This window comes from Rhinoraja longicauda, chromosome 2 (assembly GCF_053455715.1).
Source record: "Rhinoraja longicauda isolate Sanriku21f chromosome 2, sRhiLon1.1, whole genome shotgun sequence".
Taxonomy (NCBI): domain Eukaryota; kingdom Metazoa; phylum Chordata; class Chondrichthyes; order Rajiformes; family Arhynchobatidae; genus Rhinoraja; species Rhinoraja longicauda.
The window spans coordinates 29,341,201-29,360,781 of NC_135954.1; the positions used below are offsets into that span (position 1 = coordinate 29,341,201).

Below are 19,581 nucleotides of genomic sequence, written 5' to 3' on the forward strand. Positions count from 1 at the left end.
CATGGTGGTGGCAGCATCATGCTGTGGGGATGTTTTTCAGCGGCAGGAACTGGGAATTTAGTCAGGATCGATAGAAAGATGAATGGAACAAAGTACAGAGAGATCCTTGATGAAAACCTGCTCCAGAGCATTCTGGACCTCAGACTGGGGTGGAGATTCACCTTTCAACAGGACAACGACCCGAAGCACACAGCCAAGGCAACGCAGGAGTGGCTTGGTGACAAGTTTGCGATTGTCCACATCCGCTCTATCCAGGCCTTTCACTATTCAGTACTTTTCAATGAGGTCCCCCTTCATCCTTATAAACTCCAGCGAGTGCAGACCCAGTGCTCATCACATGTTATCAAATGCTTGTCATGTTATATTTGTTTAAAACACCTTAAAACTCAAATGATAAAGTTAAATAAAGCAAGCCACTGAAAGGAAATTAGATAAAATGGGCTCACAGTTTTAAAATGTATTTATCTGTAAATACGATTCTCTTTAGAGCCAAATGTTCATTCTGAAAATGGGGAGGAGCTGTCAGAAAACATAGGTTGCCAAACATCACTGTAAAAGGTTATTAATTATTTATATTAGTTCTGCAAGTTGGCAAACCTAAATCATGAATTTCTGTTAATTTTGGACCATGAACCTGAAGATTTGTACATGACTCTTCTCATAATTATTGCCTCATTAAATTCTAACTCAAAGTTTTGTTAATATTCACAGACTGAAATACATTCAGGCCAGCTGGTTTAGTTTACTTTATTTTATTGACACATGTACCGAGGTAGTGTGAAAGGCTTTCCATTGAATTTTATCCAGTCAGAACACTGGAATTTTAACATTAATCCAGCTGCAACACTGATTTTAACATTATCGGAGACCCATGGGAGACAAATACACATTTAAATTCCTTACAAGGGCAAAAACCGGCTAATGTTTTGCCTCTATTTAAGAAAGTCTGCAAGAAAAGCCAGGGAACTACAGACAGAGGTCTAAACATCAATGGTGGGTAACTTATTGGAGGGGATTTTCAGAGATAGGATCTACATGCATTTGGAAAGGCATGGATGGACTAGGGATAGTCAGCCTAGCTTTTATGCCTGGGAAATCACGGTTTACCAATTTGATACCAAATGTTTTGAAGAATTGACCAACAAGATTGGCGAGGGCAGTATGGTAGGCATTATCTGCATGGACGTTAGAAAGGCCTTTGACCAGGTATCACATGGTTGGCTGGTAAGGAAGGTTAGATCACATGAGATGCAGGGCGAGCTAGCCAAATGGCTACAAATTGGCCTGAAGGCGGAAGAAGAGGTGTGGTAGAATTCTCTGCCACAGAAGGCAGTGGAGGCCAATTCACTGGATGTTTTCAAGAGCGAGTTAGAAACAGCACTTAAGGCTAATGGAATCAAGGATATGGGGAGAAAGCAGGAATGGTGTACTGATTTTGGATGATCAGCCATGATAATTTTGAATGGCGGTGATGGCTCGAAGGGCCAAATGGTCGATTCCTGCACCTGTTTTCTATGTTTGTTTCTATGGAGGTAGAGGGATGTTTTTCAGACTGGATGCTGGTGGCACCACATTAATGATTTGGATGTGGATATGGGTGGCATGGTAAGTAAGTTTGCAGATGATGCTAAAATTGATGGCATGGTGAACATTAAAGAAAATTATTTGTGATTATAATGAGATCTTAATCAACTGGGCAACGGGCCACGGAATGGAAGATACTGTTTAATTCTGACGAATGCAAAGTATTGTATTTTGGGGTTTACATAGTAAATGGCAGAGCCCGTGGAGTGTCGTAGAACGGAGAGGCCAAGGGTGCAGAGACAATGTTACATGAAGGTGGCTATAATAGATGGACAGGTTAGCAAAAAAGGTGTTTAGGATACTTGCCTTCATTGGTCAGGGTATGACCGATGGGAATTGGGACATTGTGTTACAGCTGTACAAGACGGTGGTAAGGCCACATTTGGAATACCGTGTACGGTTTTGATCATCCTGCTATAGAAAGGATGTGCTTAAACTGAAAAATGCACAACATATATTCATGAGACATTATCACGTGTGGAGAGGTTCAGCTATATGGTGAGGCTGGATAGGCCGCGTTTTTTCCCCCTGGAGTATAAGATGCTGAGGGATAACCTAATACAAAATCATGAGGGCCATAGATAAAGTGAATAGTCACAGTTTCTTCCCCAAGGTAGGGGAGTCAAAAAATAGAAGGCATATGTTTAAGGTGAGAGAGGAAAAGTTTAAAAAGGGACGTAATTTTTAAGAGGCTGGTGTGTACATGAAATGAGCTGCCAGAGGCAATGCTGGAGGCAGGTACAGTTATAGCATTTAAAAGACACTATGACTCTAGAGTATAGCTGTTCCCATTAGCTAGTTTTCAAATAATCATTTCAGTAAAAATACTTTCTTGTACCCAAACCAACTGGTCAGCTGGAAAGGTCTGAGAGGCTGCCAGTAAGTGATATCAGTGTGGGTCTGAGATTTAGCTTTGCTCCAGTGTCTAACCTGAACAACACAGCTTCGCAGCATACACAATGGTATGTGCCTTGCTCTGTATTATTTAGATGGATTCCACTGAAAGGCTGCAAGACAAAAATTACATTTACTAATGTTAATAGCCAAAATTTTCATAGACAAAAAAATTTGACTCACAGGTTGAATTTAAATTAGTCCTTTAGAGTAACAAAGTGTCAGGTTTGCATACTGTTTATATGGTTCCAAAACTCATTAAAATATATGTTGGCAGTTAACTATTCAAATGATATGAAATGTACATTCTCTCGCCATTAAAACATACTCCACCAGTCCAATTCCAGGGGACACTGCAGCAGGCCAGCAAAACCAAGGCTGGGATATGGCAGTGCTGGGGATAAAAAAATAACTGCAAATGCACAATTTCCTACTGTGGAAGATCTGGTTTATCTAAGCCCTGACATTTTGTACAGCTATAACATGGCATCCCTACTCCTATACTCAATACCCTGACCGGTGAAGGCAATATCTACCCCAGGTTATTGAGAGAGTCACGAGCGGAAATTACAGGGCACTTAACTAAGATCTTTGTGTCCTCTCTAGCCACTGGCTAGGTCCCAGAGGACTGCAGAGTAGCCAATATTGTTCCTTTTTTTAAAGAAGGGAAGTAGAGATAATCCAGGAAATTATAGGCAGTGAGTCGTTTGTCAGTGGTAGGTAAGTTATTGGAGAGGATTTTTTAGAATATGATTTACTCACACTGTATGTGGAAGGGAATGGGACAATCAAGGACGGGCAGCTTGGACTTGTCCATAACAGATCATGTCTTACAAGCTTGATTGCGATTTTGCGGAGGTGAAAAATGTGATTGATGAAGATAGGGCGGTAAATATTGTCTACATGGGTTTTAGCAGGCAAATGTAGAAGATTAAGACGCATGGTGAGTTTGGATTCTGAACTGGTTGCCAACAGAAGACAGAGGTTGGTGGTGGAAAGGTGTTATTCTGGCTGGATATCTGTGACTAGTGGTTTTCCGCAAGGATATGTGCCTGAATCTCGGTTATATGTCTCGCCTATATATATATATAAATATCATGGGTTGGTTCATAAATTTTCAGATGACACCAAAATTGGTGGATTTACAGACAGTGAGGAAGACTATAAAAGGGATTAAGATCAGTTACAGGTATGGGAAAAGATGGAATTTAATCCGAGCAAGTGCACTTTGGGAGGTCGAATGTAAGGGAGGTCGAATGTACACAGTTAATGACCCTTGACAACATTGCTATATAGAGGGATTTTGGAGTCCATAGCTTCCTGAAAGTGGCAACACAAATAGATGGAGGAGTAAAGAAGGCACATGGTATGCTTGCATTCATCAGTTGGGGTATTGAATATAAGAGTCAGGAAGTCATGCTGCAGCTTTATAAAACTTTGGTTAGGCCACATTTGGAGTACACTGCGTACGTCTTGTCGGAATGATGAGGAAGCTTAAGGAAAGGTTGGACAAAACTTGGATTGTTTTCCCTGAAGCCTCAATGGTTAAGGGGAGACCTCATAGAAGCATATAAATTTATGTCAATAAAGCCTGTGTGATGGTAGCTGAAGAATTTCAAGACGGGATGGTCAAAACAGAACTGACTACGGTCTGAAAAAGGGTCCCAACCCCAAAACGTAACCTATCCGTGTCCTCCAGAGATGCTGCTTGGCCTGCTGAGTTACTCCAGCACTATGTGTCTTTTTTTTGGTAAAGCAGCACCTGCAGTTCCTTGTACCTCTATGATATTGCAGCCATCTGATTAAAAGAGACTATCCGTAACATTCAGAACACAGCATTTAATGACGTTTGCCAATTGCGATCAGTTCCAGGGTAATGACAGAGTAAAGACTGAAAACTAGTCTGAGGAGAAAGGTGGTGAAATTGCGCACATGAAGAACTAATAAACAGCATTGAATAATGTCCACTCAGTCCTGGTGCAGTAGATTGAAGGTTGATTGTTGGGCAAGTAATTGGGATAACTCCATTCTTCAAAAAATAAATGCCATGTGTTTTCTTTGCATCCACCCGTCGTCAGAAGGTCTTGAAAGCAAAAGCGCAGAACATCTGCAGGTATGGAGAGGAATAGCTTGAAGAAAGACTGATTAGGCTGTGTTTGTGCTTATCAGGAGAGTGGACGTTGAGGAGAAATATAACTCCTCAACCTGACATCTTACATCCTGCAAATTACAAGATGCCGGATAGGATGAATATGAAGGATCTACAACACACTATGATATTCCACATTCCGCAAACAAGTGGGATTGAGGCAGTAACCAAAGTGCAAGTACAACAAAAGGACAATCAACAAAAACTGTGAAAATTCATAATTCCAGATTTTTCATACCATGAAGGAATAGTTTTAATATTCTTACCACTTTAAAGGTAAAATTACTTCAAAGAAAATTGAATAAAAATCTTCAGCTGCTTAACCCGCTGGGTTACTCCAGCAGATTGATTTTTGCTCATTGCTTCAGCAGCACATTTAATATTCATCTCCTGAGATATGCACACTAAAATTTAGGCTGACACTCCAAGAGTACTGCTCAGCTGGAAGTGTAGCTTTTGGACATTAAGCAGAGATCCCACCAACTCGCTCAGCACTATGGAGTTCTCCCTCAGAGTCCTCATCAATATTCACCACTGAATAAAATACAATAACACTTAATCATCTGCTTAGTATTCTATTGATTTCTGTGGGATATTGCCCTCTGCTAACTGTCTGCGATAGTTCCTGCATTAAAACATTGATTACATTTCAAAAGGACTTAACTTTTGAAGTGTAATCAGGACCCCACACAATGCTTCTAAACTCCTGCAAGGCATGCATTTGGTGCATGTCTAACTTACGTAACTTTAGAATATCTTTGGTTCTTAACGGAAATGTTATGTTAGAATCTAGCTGTTTATTTGACATTATATATGTAACAGTTGTCAATGGCCTATGCTCCCTAGAGGAGCCAAGGGCTTCAGAAAAAGAAGAAGATGTAATAGTAACATAATCAATAACACATGTTTGACTATGGAACGAATACATCTAATAATTTATCTCAAATTTTACAACCCTTGCAGACTATTTTTAACAGTAGAATTACATTAGGATATTTTTCTGTTGCTGTATTCACTATTATTTCCATTTTTTAAATATCTTGCTTAGCGATCTGGATGCATTCCCACGAATGAGAGTGCTAAAGTAAGTGGTCATTATAGCAATACACATATATAGGGATGTGTAGACACAAAATGTTGGAGTAACTCAGCGGGTCAGGCAGCATCTCTGGAGAGAAGGAATGGGTGTCGTTTCGGCTCGAGACCCTTCTTCAGACTGATGTCGGGGGAGGGGGCGGGCCAAAGATAGGATGTAGTCGGAGACAGGAAGACTGGTGGGAGAACTGGGAAGGGGGAGAGGAAAGAGAGGGAAAGCAGGGACTATCTGAAGTTAGAGAAGTCAATGTTCATACCGCTGGGGTGTAAACTACCCGAGCGAAATATGAGGTGCTGTTCCTCAAATTTTCACTGGGCCTCACTCTGGCAATGGAGGAGGCCCAGGACAGAAAGGTCAGATTAGGAATGGGAGGGGGAGTTGAAATGCTGAGTCACCGGGAAATCAGGTTGGTTAAGACAGACTGAGCGGAGATGTTCAGCGAAACGATTGCCGAGCCTGCACTTGGTCTCGCCGATGTAGAGAAGTTGACACCTGGAACAGCGGATACAGTAGATGAGGTTGGAGGAAGTGTAGGTGAACCTCTGCCTCACCTGGAAAACTGTTTGGGTCCTTGGATGGAGTCGAGGGGGGAGGTAAAGGGACAGGTGTTTCATCTCCTGCGGTTGCAGGGGAAAGTAATTGGGGAGGGGGTGGTTTGGGTGGGAAGGGACGAGTGGAACAGGGAGTTTCAGAGGGAACGGTCTCGGCAGAAAGCAGAAAGGGGTTGAGATGGGAAGATGTGGCCAGTAGTGGGATCCCGTTGGAGGTGGCGGAAATGTTGGAGGATAATATATTGTATGCGACGGCTGATCGGGTGGAAGGTGAGGACAAGGGGGACTCTGACCTTGTTACGAATAGGAGGGGGAGCAAGAGCGGAGCTGCGTGATATGGAGGAGACCCTAGTGAGAATCTCATCGATAACGGAAAAGGGGAACCCCCGTTTCCTAAAGAATGAGCACATCTCTGATGCCCTTGAATGGAGCACCTCACCCTGTGTGCAGATGCGGCGTAGACAGAGGAATTGGTAGTAGGGAATATCGTTTTTGCAGGAAGCAGGGTGGGAAGAAGTGTAGTCAAGATAGCTATGGGAGTCAGAGGTTTGTAGTAGATGTCAGTCACAAGTCTGTCTCCTGTGATGGAGTTGGTGAATTAAATCTAAAAATCCAGAAATGATAAGATGTTGAAGATGGTCCAAGTAAATGTAAGAGCAGGATGGAAATTTAGTGGTGAAATTGATGAAGTCAGTGAGTTCTGCATGGGTACAAGAGGTAGCATCAATGCAGTCGTCAATGTAGCGGAGGTAGAGTTCGGGGATAGGGCCAGTGTACGCCTGGAACAGGGATTGTTCGACGTACCGTACAAAGAGGCAGGCATAGCTAAAGCCTATGCGAGTGCCCATAGCTACGCCTTGGATTTGGAGCAAGTGAGAGCAGTCGAAGGAGAAGTTGTTGAGGGTAAGGACCAGTTCTGCTAGGCGGAGGACAGTATTGGTGGATGGAAATTGGCTGGTTTTGCGGTCAAGAAAGAAATGGAGGGCTTTAAGACCCTCCTTGTGGGGGATGGAGGTGTAGAGTGACTGAACAATGGACAATGGGGACCCAGCGTGGGGGGGCTGCCGTGAGGGGAGGGTGGGGAATGGTAGAACAATGGACAATGGGGACCCAGCGTGGGGGTCTGCCGTGAGAGGGGGTGAGTGGTAGAACAATGGACAATGGGGACCCAGTGTGGGGGGGCTGCCATGAAGGACAATGGACAATGAGGACCCGGCGTGGGGGGGCTGCCGTGAGGGGGGGGGAGTGGTAGAACAATGGACAATGGGGACCCGGTGTGGGGGGACGGCCGTGAAGAGCAATGGACAATGGACAATGAGGACCCGGCGTGGGGGGACCGTGAGGGATGGTGGGAGGGGGAGGGGGGAAGAACAAAGGGGGAACTGCCAGGGGGGGGGGGCAGATTTGTAACTTTGTAAGCACTCTTGGCAAGGTATGCACTGTGACTTGTCACATGTGACAATAAGGCAATAAAGTATTCAATTCAATTCAATTCAATTCACAAAATGAATGTGCAGGGAACTGGGATGACTGGCTTTACATGTTGACAGACAGCTTGGATGCCACTAACTCTCTTGTCACCTCCTGGTTAGTTGTGATAGAAGCTGCTTTCGCTTTCTTTGTCTGTACAGCTTTCCCCAGTGTGGAGAATTCCCTACAGTAACCAGCTCAAAGACAATGAGTGCACACAGGTGACCTCTCGGCACCAAACCGCAGGAGGTTTCTTGCTGGGGCAGTACCAGTGTAGATCAGGGATTCACATCAGATGCTGGCAATGCAGCGCACAGTCTTAACACATCTTTTCAAAGTATGAGGATATGAGGATAAGACCAGGGAACTAAGAGCACTGTAACAAATCAATGCATCAGGATCGGGACACCAGAGATGTAGATGGTGGAGTGTTGAGTAAAAAAACAAACTGCTGGAGGAACTCAGCAGGTCTAGCAGCATCTATGGAGGGAAATGGACAGATGGTGTTTTGGGTTGGGGCCCTTCTTCACACTCTGCAGGATGGAGATGAGGGGGGGGGGGGGGGGTGTCATTACATGACTGAAAATGAGTGATTGGATCAATAAAGTTGCCACATAAACATCTCTCAATTTGACCCTGAGAGGAAGTGTTTAATGATTAATATTGCAGTTTAAAAAAAAATTAGATGTCAGAGTTGAAGTAACCTAATGCTTCAGATGCAGCTTTGAAACACACTCACCAGTTCTGTTCCCTTTTCTCGGGTGACGAAGTATTGCTCCGGAGTGAGCTTCTTTTGCCAATCGACAATTACTGTTGTTTCATCGTATCGGGTAAGTGATCTCAAGCCTACGCGAAAATAAACACGGAACAAATGCTGTGAACAATGGCATTTGATATAACAAAGGCATCTGAAACAATGCTCACAATATGGTTTAACCATGAATATTCAAGTTCCAAATCCATCTCCAGTGCTGTCATGAGCAACAAGGAAAAGGAAAAACTTTTTCAGTCAGAGAGTTGTGAATCTGTGGAATTCTCTGCCTCAGAAGGCAGTGGAGGCCAATTCACTGGATGTTTTCAAGAGAGTTAGATTTAGCTCTTAGGGCTAAAGTAATTAAAGGATATGGGAGAAAAGCAGGAACGGGGTACTGATTTTAGATAATCAGCCTTGATCAAATTGAATGGCGATGCTGGCTCGAAGGGCCGAATGGCCTACTCCTGCAACTATTTTTCCTATGTTTCTATGTTTCTAATGCTCACTGAAAAGGCATCAGAGACACACCCACGTTTCCACAACCGTCACACTGGGCTTTATCTCTGGCAGACAACCAACTTATCTAGTCCAACCTTGCTGTCACTCCTGTCTGATAAGAAATTGAAAAGGTCATATTCCAAATGAAAATATAACGTCTTCAGTTCGGAAAAGGTGACAGCTAATTCGCGCAAGGCAAATAGTTTGATCTCAATTAAGTGACGGCGGGAGAACTGGCCAGCTTCAAAGAGTGCTTAGGGGTCTATCACAGAGCAGAGTTAACAACTTGTGTTTTTTTCAATGCCTATAACGTAGCAAGATGTCACAAGGTGCTGAATAGACAAGGCCTGTGTGGCGTTTGACAGCATATCCGATGTGCTAGCCTAGCTGATTTCTAATTGGGAACTGTGGACACAGGGTGCTGGATTACAGGGAAAAAAACACAACGTGCTGGAGTAACTCAGCGGATCAGGCAGCGTCTTTGGAGAACATGGATAGGTGACGTTTCGGGTCGGACCCGTTGTCAAATTGATTGTAGTAGGGGAAAGCTGGAACAAAGTGGGGCAGGTGATAAGCGAATATAACCACACGCAAACTGGACGAACAGCACCTCATATTCCACTTGGGCAGCTTACAAGCCAACGATATGAACAATGAATTCTCCAATTTTAGATAACCCCTGTGACTCTATGACCCTCCACCCTTTTCCCATTCTCTCCCCTGTACCCCGCCCGGGTGCGCACCAATTTCCCCACCCCCTTTTTTCCCTTCCCCCGTCCCCTGCCCCACCTTCCTCCTGTCTCCTCAAACCTATATCCCTTCCTCTAGCTTCACATTTCACTCCTCCTCTCTCAAGCCTTTGTCCACCCTTCTGCCAATTTACCCCCCCCCCCCCTCCTCATCTGTTCCGAAGGGCCTCGACCCGAAACGTCACCCAATCCTTCTCTCCAGAGATGCTGCCTGTCCCGCTGAGTTACTCCAGCTTTTGTGTCTATCTTCATTTATCACTTAGTATAAGGAAATAACTGCAGATGCTGGTACAAATCGAAGGTATTTATTCACAAAATGCTGGAGTAACTCAACAGGTCAGGCAGCATCTCGGGAGAGAAGGGATGGGTGACGTTTCGGGTCGAGACCCTTCTTCAGACTTCAGACTGAAGAAGGGTCTCGACCCGAAACGTCACCCATTCCTTCTCTCCCGTGATGCTGCCTGACCTGCTGAGTTACTCCAGCATTTTGTGAATAAATACCTTCATTTATCACTTGCTCGGCTTTGTCGTCGTCCCCTCCCCCACCTCTTTTCCAGCTTTCCTTGCCCAACTACAATCAGAAGAATCCTGCCTCGATTTGTTCTCCAGAGATGCCGCCTGACCCGCCGAGTTACTCCAGCACATTGTCTGATTAGGACCTTCCACTTCCACCACGTGCAACTCCAAACCATAACTCAACGCTTACAATCAAAACACATGACGGCTGCAAGCGGCTCGTCCCTTGCTTTGTCGTTACCACATTTCTGGCCATGGTAACGGTTTCTAAGCAGCAACATAAAGATCAGGTTGAATGGGAAGTGAAACAATCTGTGCCCTGACTTTCCATCGGGATTATTATTTGCACTCCAAACATCAAACCATTTTGTTTTGCAGATTTTCCCGATCTGCGGTAAAAACCTCAGCATTTCAAACTGAACTCCTGCCAGGTGCATTTATTCCAATTTAAGCTCTTTCGCAAAAATAAATGCCAAATCCTCGTGCGCCGTGGTGAGAGGGCATGGGATCAGGTTACAGTCAGTGCCTGAGATCATGCATTGCACCGACCTTCGGCTTCTGCATTGATATTTAAACTTTGGAGCTAGGAATATCGCAGTGCGAGGGAATGTCGCTGGAGTCTCACACCGTTATCTGTAAAGAGCATCCATCACAACACGCTGTCCGGTCGTTCTTTTACCCGTTGGAGCAAGTCCTCCGGAAGCACCAGATCCTTGCACACACTGAGCACGGTGGAAATTTCCACTCCGATCAGCAGCGCAGCTCACACAGACTGAATGAGCGTCCCAGCCCTGCTCCCACTTACCCACCCCTGCGTGGACACTTCGTGGCCTCGGGAAACTCTTGGGTGTCATGATGGCCTTGGGAAAGTTTTCCCTGAGGAAGACTTTGGAGAAGCGAGCGACAAAACGAGCCATGTTGTTTCACGTTAGTGATCGATGCAGCGCCGCAGCCGCTGGAACCTCCCAGCGCTTCCCACAGGCTGCCTGACGTCGTCGGCTTATTAGCATGTTTTTACCACATGTGGCAGGGTGTCAACAAAGCCTCCACGGTATGAAAATGACTGTGTGCTGCTTTTAAAGTTGAGATTATGACTCTATGACTTTATTACAGACTTGTGGAGTTAGTGCACCCGTTTAAAGAAACGGCTACTCTGGGAAGGAAACGTTTCGGGTTGAGACCTTACTTCAAACTGATCCTGAATCAATAGACAATAGGTGCAGGAGTAGGTCATTCGGCCCTTCGAGCCAGCACCGCCATTCAATGTGATCATAGCTGATCATTCTCAATCAGTACCCCGTTCCTGCCTTCTCCCCATACCCCCTGACTCTGCTATCCTTAAGAGCTCTATCTAGCTCTCTCTTGAATGCATTCAGAGAATTGGCCTCCACTGCCTTCTGAGGCAGAGAATTCCACAGATTCACAACTCTCTGACTGAAAAAGTTTTTCATCTCAGTTCTAAATTGGGCGGCACGGTAGCGCAGCGGTAGAGTTGCTGCTTTACAGCGAATGCAGCGCCGGAGACTCAGGTTCGATCCTGACTACGGGTGCTGCACTGTAAGGAGTTTGTACGTTCTCCCCGTGACCTGCGTGGGTTTTCTCCGAGATCTTCGGTTTCCTCCCACACTCCAAAGACGTACAGGTATGTAGGTTAATTGATTGGTTAAATGTAAAAATTGTCCCTAGTGGGTGTAGGATAGTGTTAATGCGCGGGGATCACTGGGCGGCACGGACTTGGTGGGCCGAAAAGGCCTGTTTCCGGCTGTATATATATGATGATATGATATGATATGATAAATTCTTTCCACAGTCTGAAGAAGGGTCCCGACCCGAAACGTCCCCTATCAATGTTCTCCTGAAATGCAGCCTGACCCGCTGTGTTACTCCAACACATTGTGCCCTTTTGAATAAACCGGCATCTGCAGTTCCTTGCTTCTACCCTCCACAGGTGTTGCCTGGCCAGCCGAGTACTCTCGCTCTTTGTGTTTCCAGCATCTGCAGTTCCTTGGATCTGCGTTAAACCCTTTTTCTGTCATCACTTCTATAAGAAATACAGCGCTCGCATTTGATCAAAGTTTAGCTGCCTCTGGCGTCATGAAATGATAATTGGAGACACTAGAAACCGCAGATGCTGGAATCATGAGCAAAACACAGTACTGGAGGAACTCAGCGGGTGAGGAGGGAAATTAACTGATGGTCATTTTGGGGAGCTTCCCAGAAAACAGGGATTTCGGAAAAATCTGCGTTTCGGTGTCACGGTTATTGTCACAATTTACTTTGTCTAATCATAGATGCATCTCAGGCATTCCCCGCGGACCCAGAGTGGATTGTGTTCACTTGGTTTTTGTTGATTCTGAGGTGGTCGATGAGGCCAATGTAGATATTTTGGATTCCGTCATAGAGAGGCTTGAAATCACAAGCGACTGCAGATGCTGGAATCCAGAGCAATGGAATAAAAGGAGGAATTCAGCTGACCAGCTGGGCAGCGTCTGTGGAGGGAAATGGACAGTCGACGTTTCGGGTCGAGACCCATTTCTCTGTTGGGGTGAGCTGGAGCTGTCTGATGCGATGGGCGGGTGAGTGGTTCGGGAGACAATGCTTTTCTGGTAATGACATCCCAGAGGGAGAGACTGGTCTATCGTCATCTATCGTCACAGACCGTCACATCTGGGCCAATACCCCATCACCCGATGAAATGACTGACTTCTCATCAATGTTAATTCACTGAAATATTCTCACAGAAAACCATGGTTTGAGAGAAATAACAGATGTAAAAACTCAATAGAAAGGAAAGCAAAGATCAGGAGAGAAAGCAAATTGAACATTTAGAACATAGAATAAAGAACAATACAGCACAGGAACGGGCAGGCCCTTCAGCCCACAACGTGTGTGCCGACCATGATGTCGAATTAAACTAATAATCCCTTCTGCCTGCATGTGATCCATACCCCTCCATTCCATGCATATCCAAGTGCCCATCTAAAAGCCTGCTAAATACCACTATGTAAAAATGTAATTTAAAAGGTTTAGATTCAAACGATAGAGAATTATTAGAAAGGGAGATTACGATAAAGGATATTGAGGAGTCTATTGGTTCTTTAAAAAACGGTAAAGCAGTAGGACCAGATGGTTTAGGCTCCGAATTTTATAAAAAATTCTATGATTTGCTTAGCCCACGTTTACATAGACTGTATGAGTATATATATACTCAACAGAAACTTCCAGATACTTTAAATGAATCTATAATAATACTGATTCCTAAAGCTGATAAAGATCCGGAAGACCCGGGATCATACAGAGCAATTGCACTTTTAAATACAGATCAAAAAATTTTAACTAAAATACTAGCGAATAGATTAAGTACGGTGATGAATAAATTAATACACCCTGACCAAACAGGCTTCATTCAGAAACGATACTCATACTATAATCTAAGAAGATTATTTAATATTATATATTCCAAGAGAATTATTAATGAAGATCTAGCAATAATCTCACTAGATGCTGAAAAAGCATTTGATCAGGTTGAATGGTCTTATTTATTTTTGGTGATGGAAAATATGCAGCTAGGGGAGAAATTCTGTACATGGATAAAACTGTTATATACAAATCCCACGGCTAGAATATTTACAAACCAAAGGTTGTCATCGAAATTTAGCCTAGCTAGAGGTTGTAGACAAGGATGCCCGTTATCCCCATTATTATTTGCGCTTGCTATTGAGCCACTGGCAGAAAGAGTTAGGGGGCATCCGGAAATACATGGATATAACACAAAGGACACAGAGAACAAAATTTCTCTATATGCAGATGACGTATTAATTTACATCACAAAACCAGAAATTAGTATTCCAAACTTATTAAAGCTAATAACCCAATTTGGATCACTTTCAGGATACAGAATAAATTGGAATAAAAGCGAAATTATGCCAATAAGGGAACATAACAAACAGATAATACAACAATTTCCATTTAAAATAGTAAATGAAAAATTTAAATATCTAGGTATCTATGTAACTAAGATATATACATCATTATTTAAAGCAAACTTCCCCCCGTTACTGAACAAACTACATAAGAATATTCAATACTGGAAAACACTCCCCATCTCAATGGTAGGCAAAATTAATGCCATAAAAATGATTTTTTTACCGCAAATATTATACCTTTTTCAGACAATTCCGATATATTTGACAAAAAACTTTTTTTAAAAATTGGACTCTATTGTTAATGATTTCATCTGGGATTATAAGAATCATAGGATAAATAAAAGATAAATGGAGGCCTGGCTTTACCCAATTTTTTGTTTTATTTCTGGGCAGTTAATATTAAAAATATGAATTTCTGGTTGGAAGAAATAGATCTTCAACCAGACTGGTTAAAAATGGAAAAGGAAGATTGTTTGCCTTTTGATATTGGTTCGATATTATTTGCCACGTCTAAATTAAACAAAAAAATTTATAGGGAAAACCCTATAATATTTAGTGCTATACGAATTTGGAAACAATTAAAAAAGACATTAAAACTAGATAATTTATCGCTTTTTCTTCCAATTGTGAATAATCCTTTGTTTAAGCCTTCATGGTTAGACCGGGGATTTACACAGTGGAAGAATTATGGAATTAAAAATATGGGACAACTTTATAAGGAAGGCACCTTTCTGACATTTCAGGAGTTGCAACAGATTTATGGTCTTCGTGGAAATGATTATTTCAGATATCTTCAACTTAGAGATTACGTAAAGTCGAACTCCCAAAATTTTCAAATTAGAAATTCAGAAATTCTTGACGAATGTTGGAACAAACATCCTAATACAGAAAAATTAATATCTTATATATATAATATTTTATTAGACAGTGACATGCCTTCTACGGATTTATATAGACAAAAATGGGAAAAAGAATTAAATCAAGTAATAACGAAAGATACTTGGGAAGAAAGTTTGCAACATATAGATCAGTGTTCACTAAACGCCAGACATTCTCTAATACAATTTAAAGTATTACATAGGTTACATTATTCCAAAACAAAACTACATAAAATTTTCCAACATATTTCACCTAAATGTGATAAATGTCAACATTTAGAAGCTACATTATCTCATATGTTTGCAAACTGTATAAAAATTAAAAAATTTTGGGTAAATATTTTTAGTATAATATCTAAAATAACCAGCACACAATTGGACCCAGATCCAAAATTAATTATACTCGGAATATTAGAATTAGAATTAAATAAAACATTCAGAACAACACAAAAAAACTTTATTGATTATAGTTTAATAACAGGAAAAAAATTAATTCTAAAATTTTGGAAAGGCCCTACGGCCCCCACAATTAAAATGTGGATTATAGAAATGACGGAGACCTTAAACGTGGAAAGAATCAGATTTTCCCTGTTGGACAAACAGGAATTATTCATTGAAACATGGTCTCCTTTTATTGATTACTTAAAGGGTCAGAATAGTTCAGCACAGGAACCTGACTAGCACTCGGACTAAAGAATGAATGAAATGCTATACTTTGGAATGTACGAATATATCTCGAATGAAGTTTTTGTTATTTTAATAAATTTTTCCATTCTTCTTTAACTAATTTTTTCCTTATTTTTTTTTTTTTTTTTTTTTGTTTTTAGTTATTTTTTCTTTTAAATTGGTTTTTGTTTTTAGTTTTCTTCTCTCTCTTTTCTTTCTTCACTTCATCTACTTCGTTAGCTTTATTTAGTTTATATAAAATAAATTAAAAAAAAGGGGTAAAAGGTATATAATAATAATTGACAATATTATCAATTCAAAAATGTATGACTGTAAAGATGTAAACAGGTTATGTACCTATCCCCAATAAAATTTTATTAAAAAAAAAAAAAAAAAAAAAAATAAATACCACTATCATATCTGCTTCAACCACAAACCTTGGATCCAGGCACCTATCACTTCTTCTGTAAAACACTTGCCCTGCACATCTCCTTTAAATGATTCCCCTCTGACCTTAAAGCTGAGCCCTCTAGTATTAGACATTTGCACCAGGAGAAAAAGGTTCTGACTGCCCACTCTTATCTGTGCCTCTCATAATCAGGCCTCACTCAGCTTCCAAAGCTCCAGAGAAAACAATCCAGTTGTCCAATCTCTCCTTGCAGCTAATGCCCTCTAATCTAGATAGCATCCTCAAAAACCTCTTACGACATAGAACCTAGAACAGTTCAGCACACAATATTTCAAATATGGCCTAACCAATTTCTTCTAAAGCTGCATCATAATATCCTGACTCTTACACTCAATGCTCTGACCTATCAAGGCAAGCATACCATATGTCTTCTTTACCAGTCTATCTACTTGTGTTGCCAGTTTCAGGGAGCTAAGTACTTGGACCCCAAGATCCCTCTGTACATCAATACTGTTAAGGGTCGTGCCATTATTTTTCTATTTTTCCTTTACATTTTACCTCCCAAAGTGCAACACCTCACACTTGTTTAGATTAACTCCATATGCACCCTCTCCAAAGCCTCCACATCCTTTCTGCACACAATACTCCAAATGCAGCCTTAGCAAAGTTTTATGAAACTTAACATGGCTTCCTGACTCTTATACCCAAAGCCCAGACCAGGAAGGCAAGCACATCAGTTGTCTTCTTTACCATTTCTTCAACACTAATTGTGTTGCTATCTTCAGGGAGCTATGGACTTGGATCCCAATATCTTTCAATGTACATCAATTCTATTAAAGGTCCTGCCATTAACTGTGTACATTCTCCTTTCATATGACCTTCCAAAGTGCAGCATTTTATATTTGCTTGGATTAAACTTCATTCTGCCATTTTCATATTTTATTTATTTTCATATTTCAGATACAGCGCGGAAACAGGCCTTTTCGGCCCACCAAGTCCGCGCCGCCCAGCGATCCCCGCACACTAACACTATTAACACTATCCTACACACACTAGGGACAATTTTTACATTTTACCCAGTCAATTAACCTACATCTACATGTCTTTGGAGTGTGGGAGGAAACCGAAGATCTCGGAGAAAACCCACGCATGTCACGGGGAGAACGTACAAACTCCTTACAGTACAGCACCCGTAGTCAGGATCGAACCTGAGTCTCCGGCGCTGCATTCGCTGTAAAGCAGCAACTCTACCGCTGCGCTACCGTGCCGCCCTATATTTCTCTACCCCTATCTGTAACTGTTCTAAATCCTGTTCTAGCCTTTGACAGCCTTTTCACTGTCTGCATCTCTATCAAATTGTGAGTCGCCTGCAAACTTAATGACTAACACATATCTACATATCCATCCCAGTCATTTATACATGCCACAAACAGAGGTCCCAGCCCAAACCTGCTAGAATGATACCCTTCCATGACCATCTATGTGTGAGCCAGTTCTGAATCCAAACTCTCATAACATTATGGAACACATGAATCTTTATCTTCATGTCAAATGCCTTAGTGGAGAGATTTAGCAAGGTATTTTGGAACCCAGGGCCCTGGCTGCTGAAGGCAGATTACTGGTTATGGAACAATTAAGTTCAGTGATAACAAAAGAGCCTAGATTTAGAGTCACAGAGTCATACAGAGTGTACACAGCCCATGTTAACCAACATGCCCCATCTATACTAGGCCCACCTGCCTGTGTTTGGCCCATATCTTATTAAACCTATTCTATTCGATCTACATGGATGTGGCTAGGAAAATCGACAGGGGAGAGCCGTTGGATGTGGCGTACCTCGACTTTCAGAAAGCCTTCGACAAGGTCCCACATAGGAGATTGGTGGGCAAAATTAGAGCACATGGTATTGGAGGTAGGGTACTGACATGGATAGAAAGTTGGTTGACAGACAGAAAGCAAAGAGTGGGGATAAATGGGTCCCTTTCAGAATGGCAGGCAGTGACTAGTGGGGTACCGCAAGGCTCGGTGTTAGGACCGCAGCTATTTACAATATACATCAATGACTTGGATGAAGGGATTAAAAGTACCATTAGCAAATTTGCCGATGATACAAAGCTAGGTGGCAGTGTGAACTGTGAGGAAGATGCTATGAGGTTGCAGGGTGACTTGGACAGGTTGTGTGAGTGGGCAGATGCATGGCAGATGCAGTTTAATGTAGATAAGTGTGAGGTTATCCACTTTGGTGGTAAGAATAGGAAGGCAGATTATTATCTGAATGGTGTCAAGTTAAGAAAAGGGGACGTACAACGTGATCTGGGTGTCTTAGTGCATCAGTCACTGAAAGGAAGCATGCAGGTACAGCAGGCAGTGAAGAAAGCCAATGGAATGTTGGCCATAACAAGAGGAGTTGAGTATAGGAGCAAAGAGGTCCTTCTGCAGTTGTACAGGGCCCTAGTGAGACTGCACCTGGAGTACTGTGTGCAGTTTTGGTCTCCAAATTTGAGGAAGGATATTCTTGCTATTGACGGCGTGCAGCGTAGGTTTACTAGGTTAATTCCCGGAATGGCGGGACTGTCATATGTTGAAAGACTGGAGCGAATAGGTTTGTATACACTGGAATTTAGAAGGATGAGAGGGGATCTTATCGAAACGTATAAGATTATTAAGGGGTTGGACACGTTAGAGGCAGGAAACATGTTCCCAATGTTGGGGGAGTCCAGAACCAGGGGCCACAGTTTAAGAATAAAGGGTAGGCCATTTAGAACAGAGATGAGGAAAAACTTTTTTAGTCAGAGAGTTGTGAATCTGTGGAATTCTCTGCCTCAGAGGGTAGTGGAGGCCAATTCTCTGAATACATTCAAGAGAGAGCTAGATAGAGCTCTTAAGGATAGCGGAGTCAGGGGGTATGGGGAGAAAGCAGGAACGGGGTACTGATTGAGAATGATCAGCCGTGATCACATTGAATGGCGGTGCTGGCTCGAAGGGCCGAATGGCCTACTCCTGCACCTATTGTCTATTGTCTATTGTCTACATACCTATCCAAGTATCTTTTAAACATTGTGATAGTAGCTTGCCTCAAATACCTCCTCTGGCAACTCGTTCCATACACCTACCAGCCTTTGTGTAAAAAAGTTGCCCCTCAGGTTCCTATTCCCCCCTTATCTTAAACCTATGTCGTCTGGTTCTTGATTTCCCAACTCCGAGTAAAAGACTTTGTGTATTTCGCCTATCTAATACAACCCTCCTTATACACATCCATAAGATCATCCCTCATCCTCCTTTGGAGAAGCATACTTCACATTTAATTAAAAAAACTTAATGATTAAAATATTACTTTATTCATTGGTGTACAATTTATAAAGTAGAATAAAATTCATCCAAAACATGTTGAAATGTTAACAGAATAGACATGAATGTTACTCTTTATGAAATCCAGTGGTA

At 42.3% G+C, this 19,581-nt stretch overlaps 1 protein-coding gene across 1 annotated transcript in view; it reads right to left on the reverse strand.

The window, feature by feature from the left end:
- Positions 1-11,226, reverse strand: part of msrb2 (methionine sulfoxide reductase B2) — a 15,221-nt gene extending 3,995 nt beyond the window's left edge. The window contains exons 1-3 of the mRNA XM_078427648.1: positions 11,067-11,226; positions 8,484-8,590; positions 2,515-2,591 (exon numbers count right to left, since the gene is read on the reverse strand). Of these exons, the coding sequence (XP_078283774.1) occupies positions 2,515-2,591; positions 8,484-8,590; positions 11,067-11,178 (296 nt within the window). The 5' untranslated portion in view covers positions 11,179-11,226. The remainder of the gene's footprint in view (positions 1-2,514; positions 2,592-8,483; positions 8,591-11,066) is intronic.
- Positions 11,227-19,581: the final 8,355 nt, after the last annotated feature.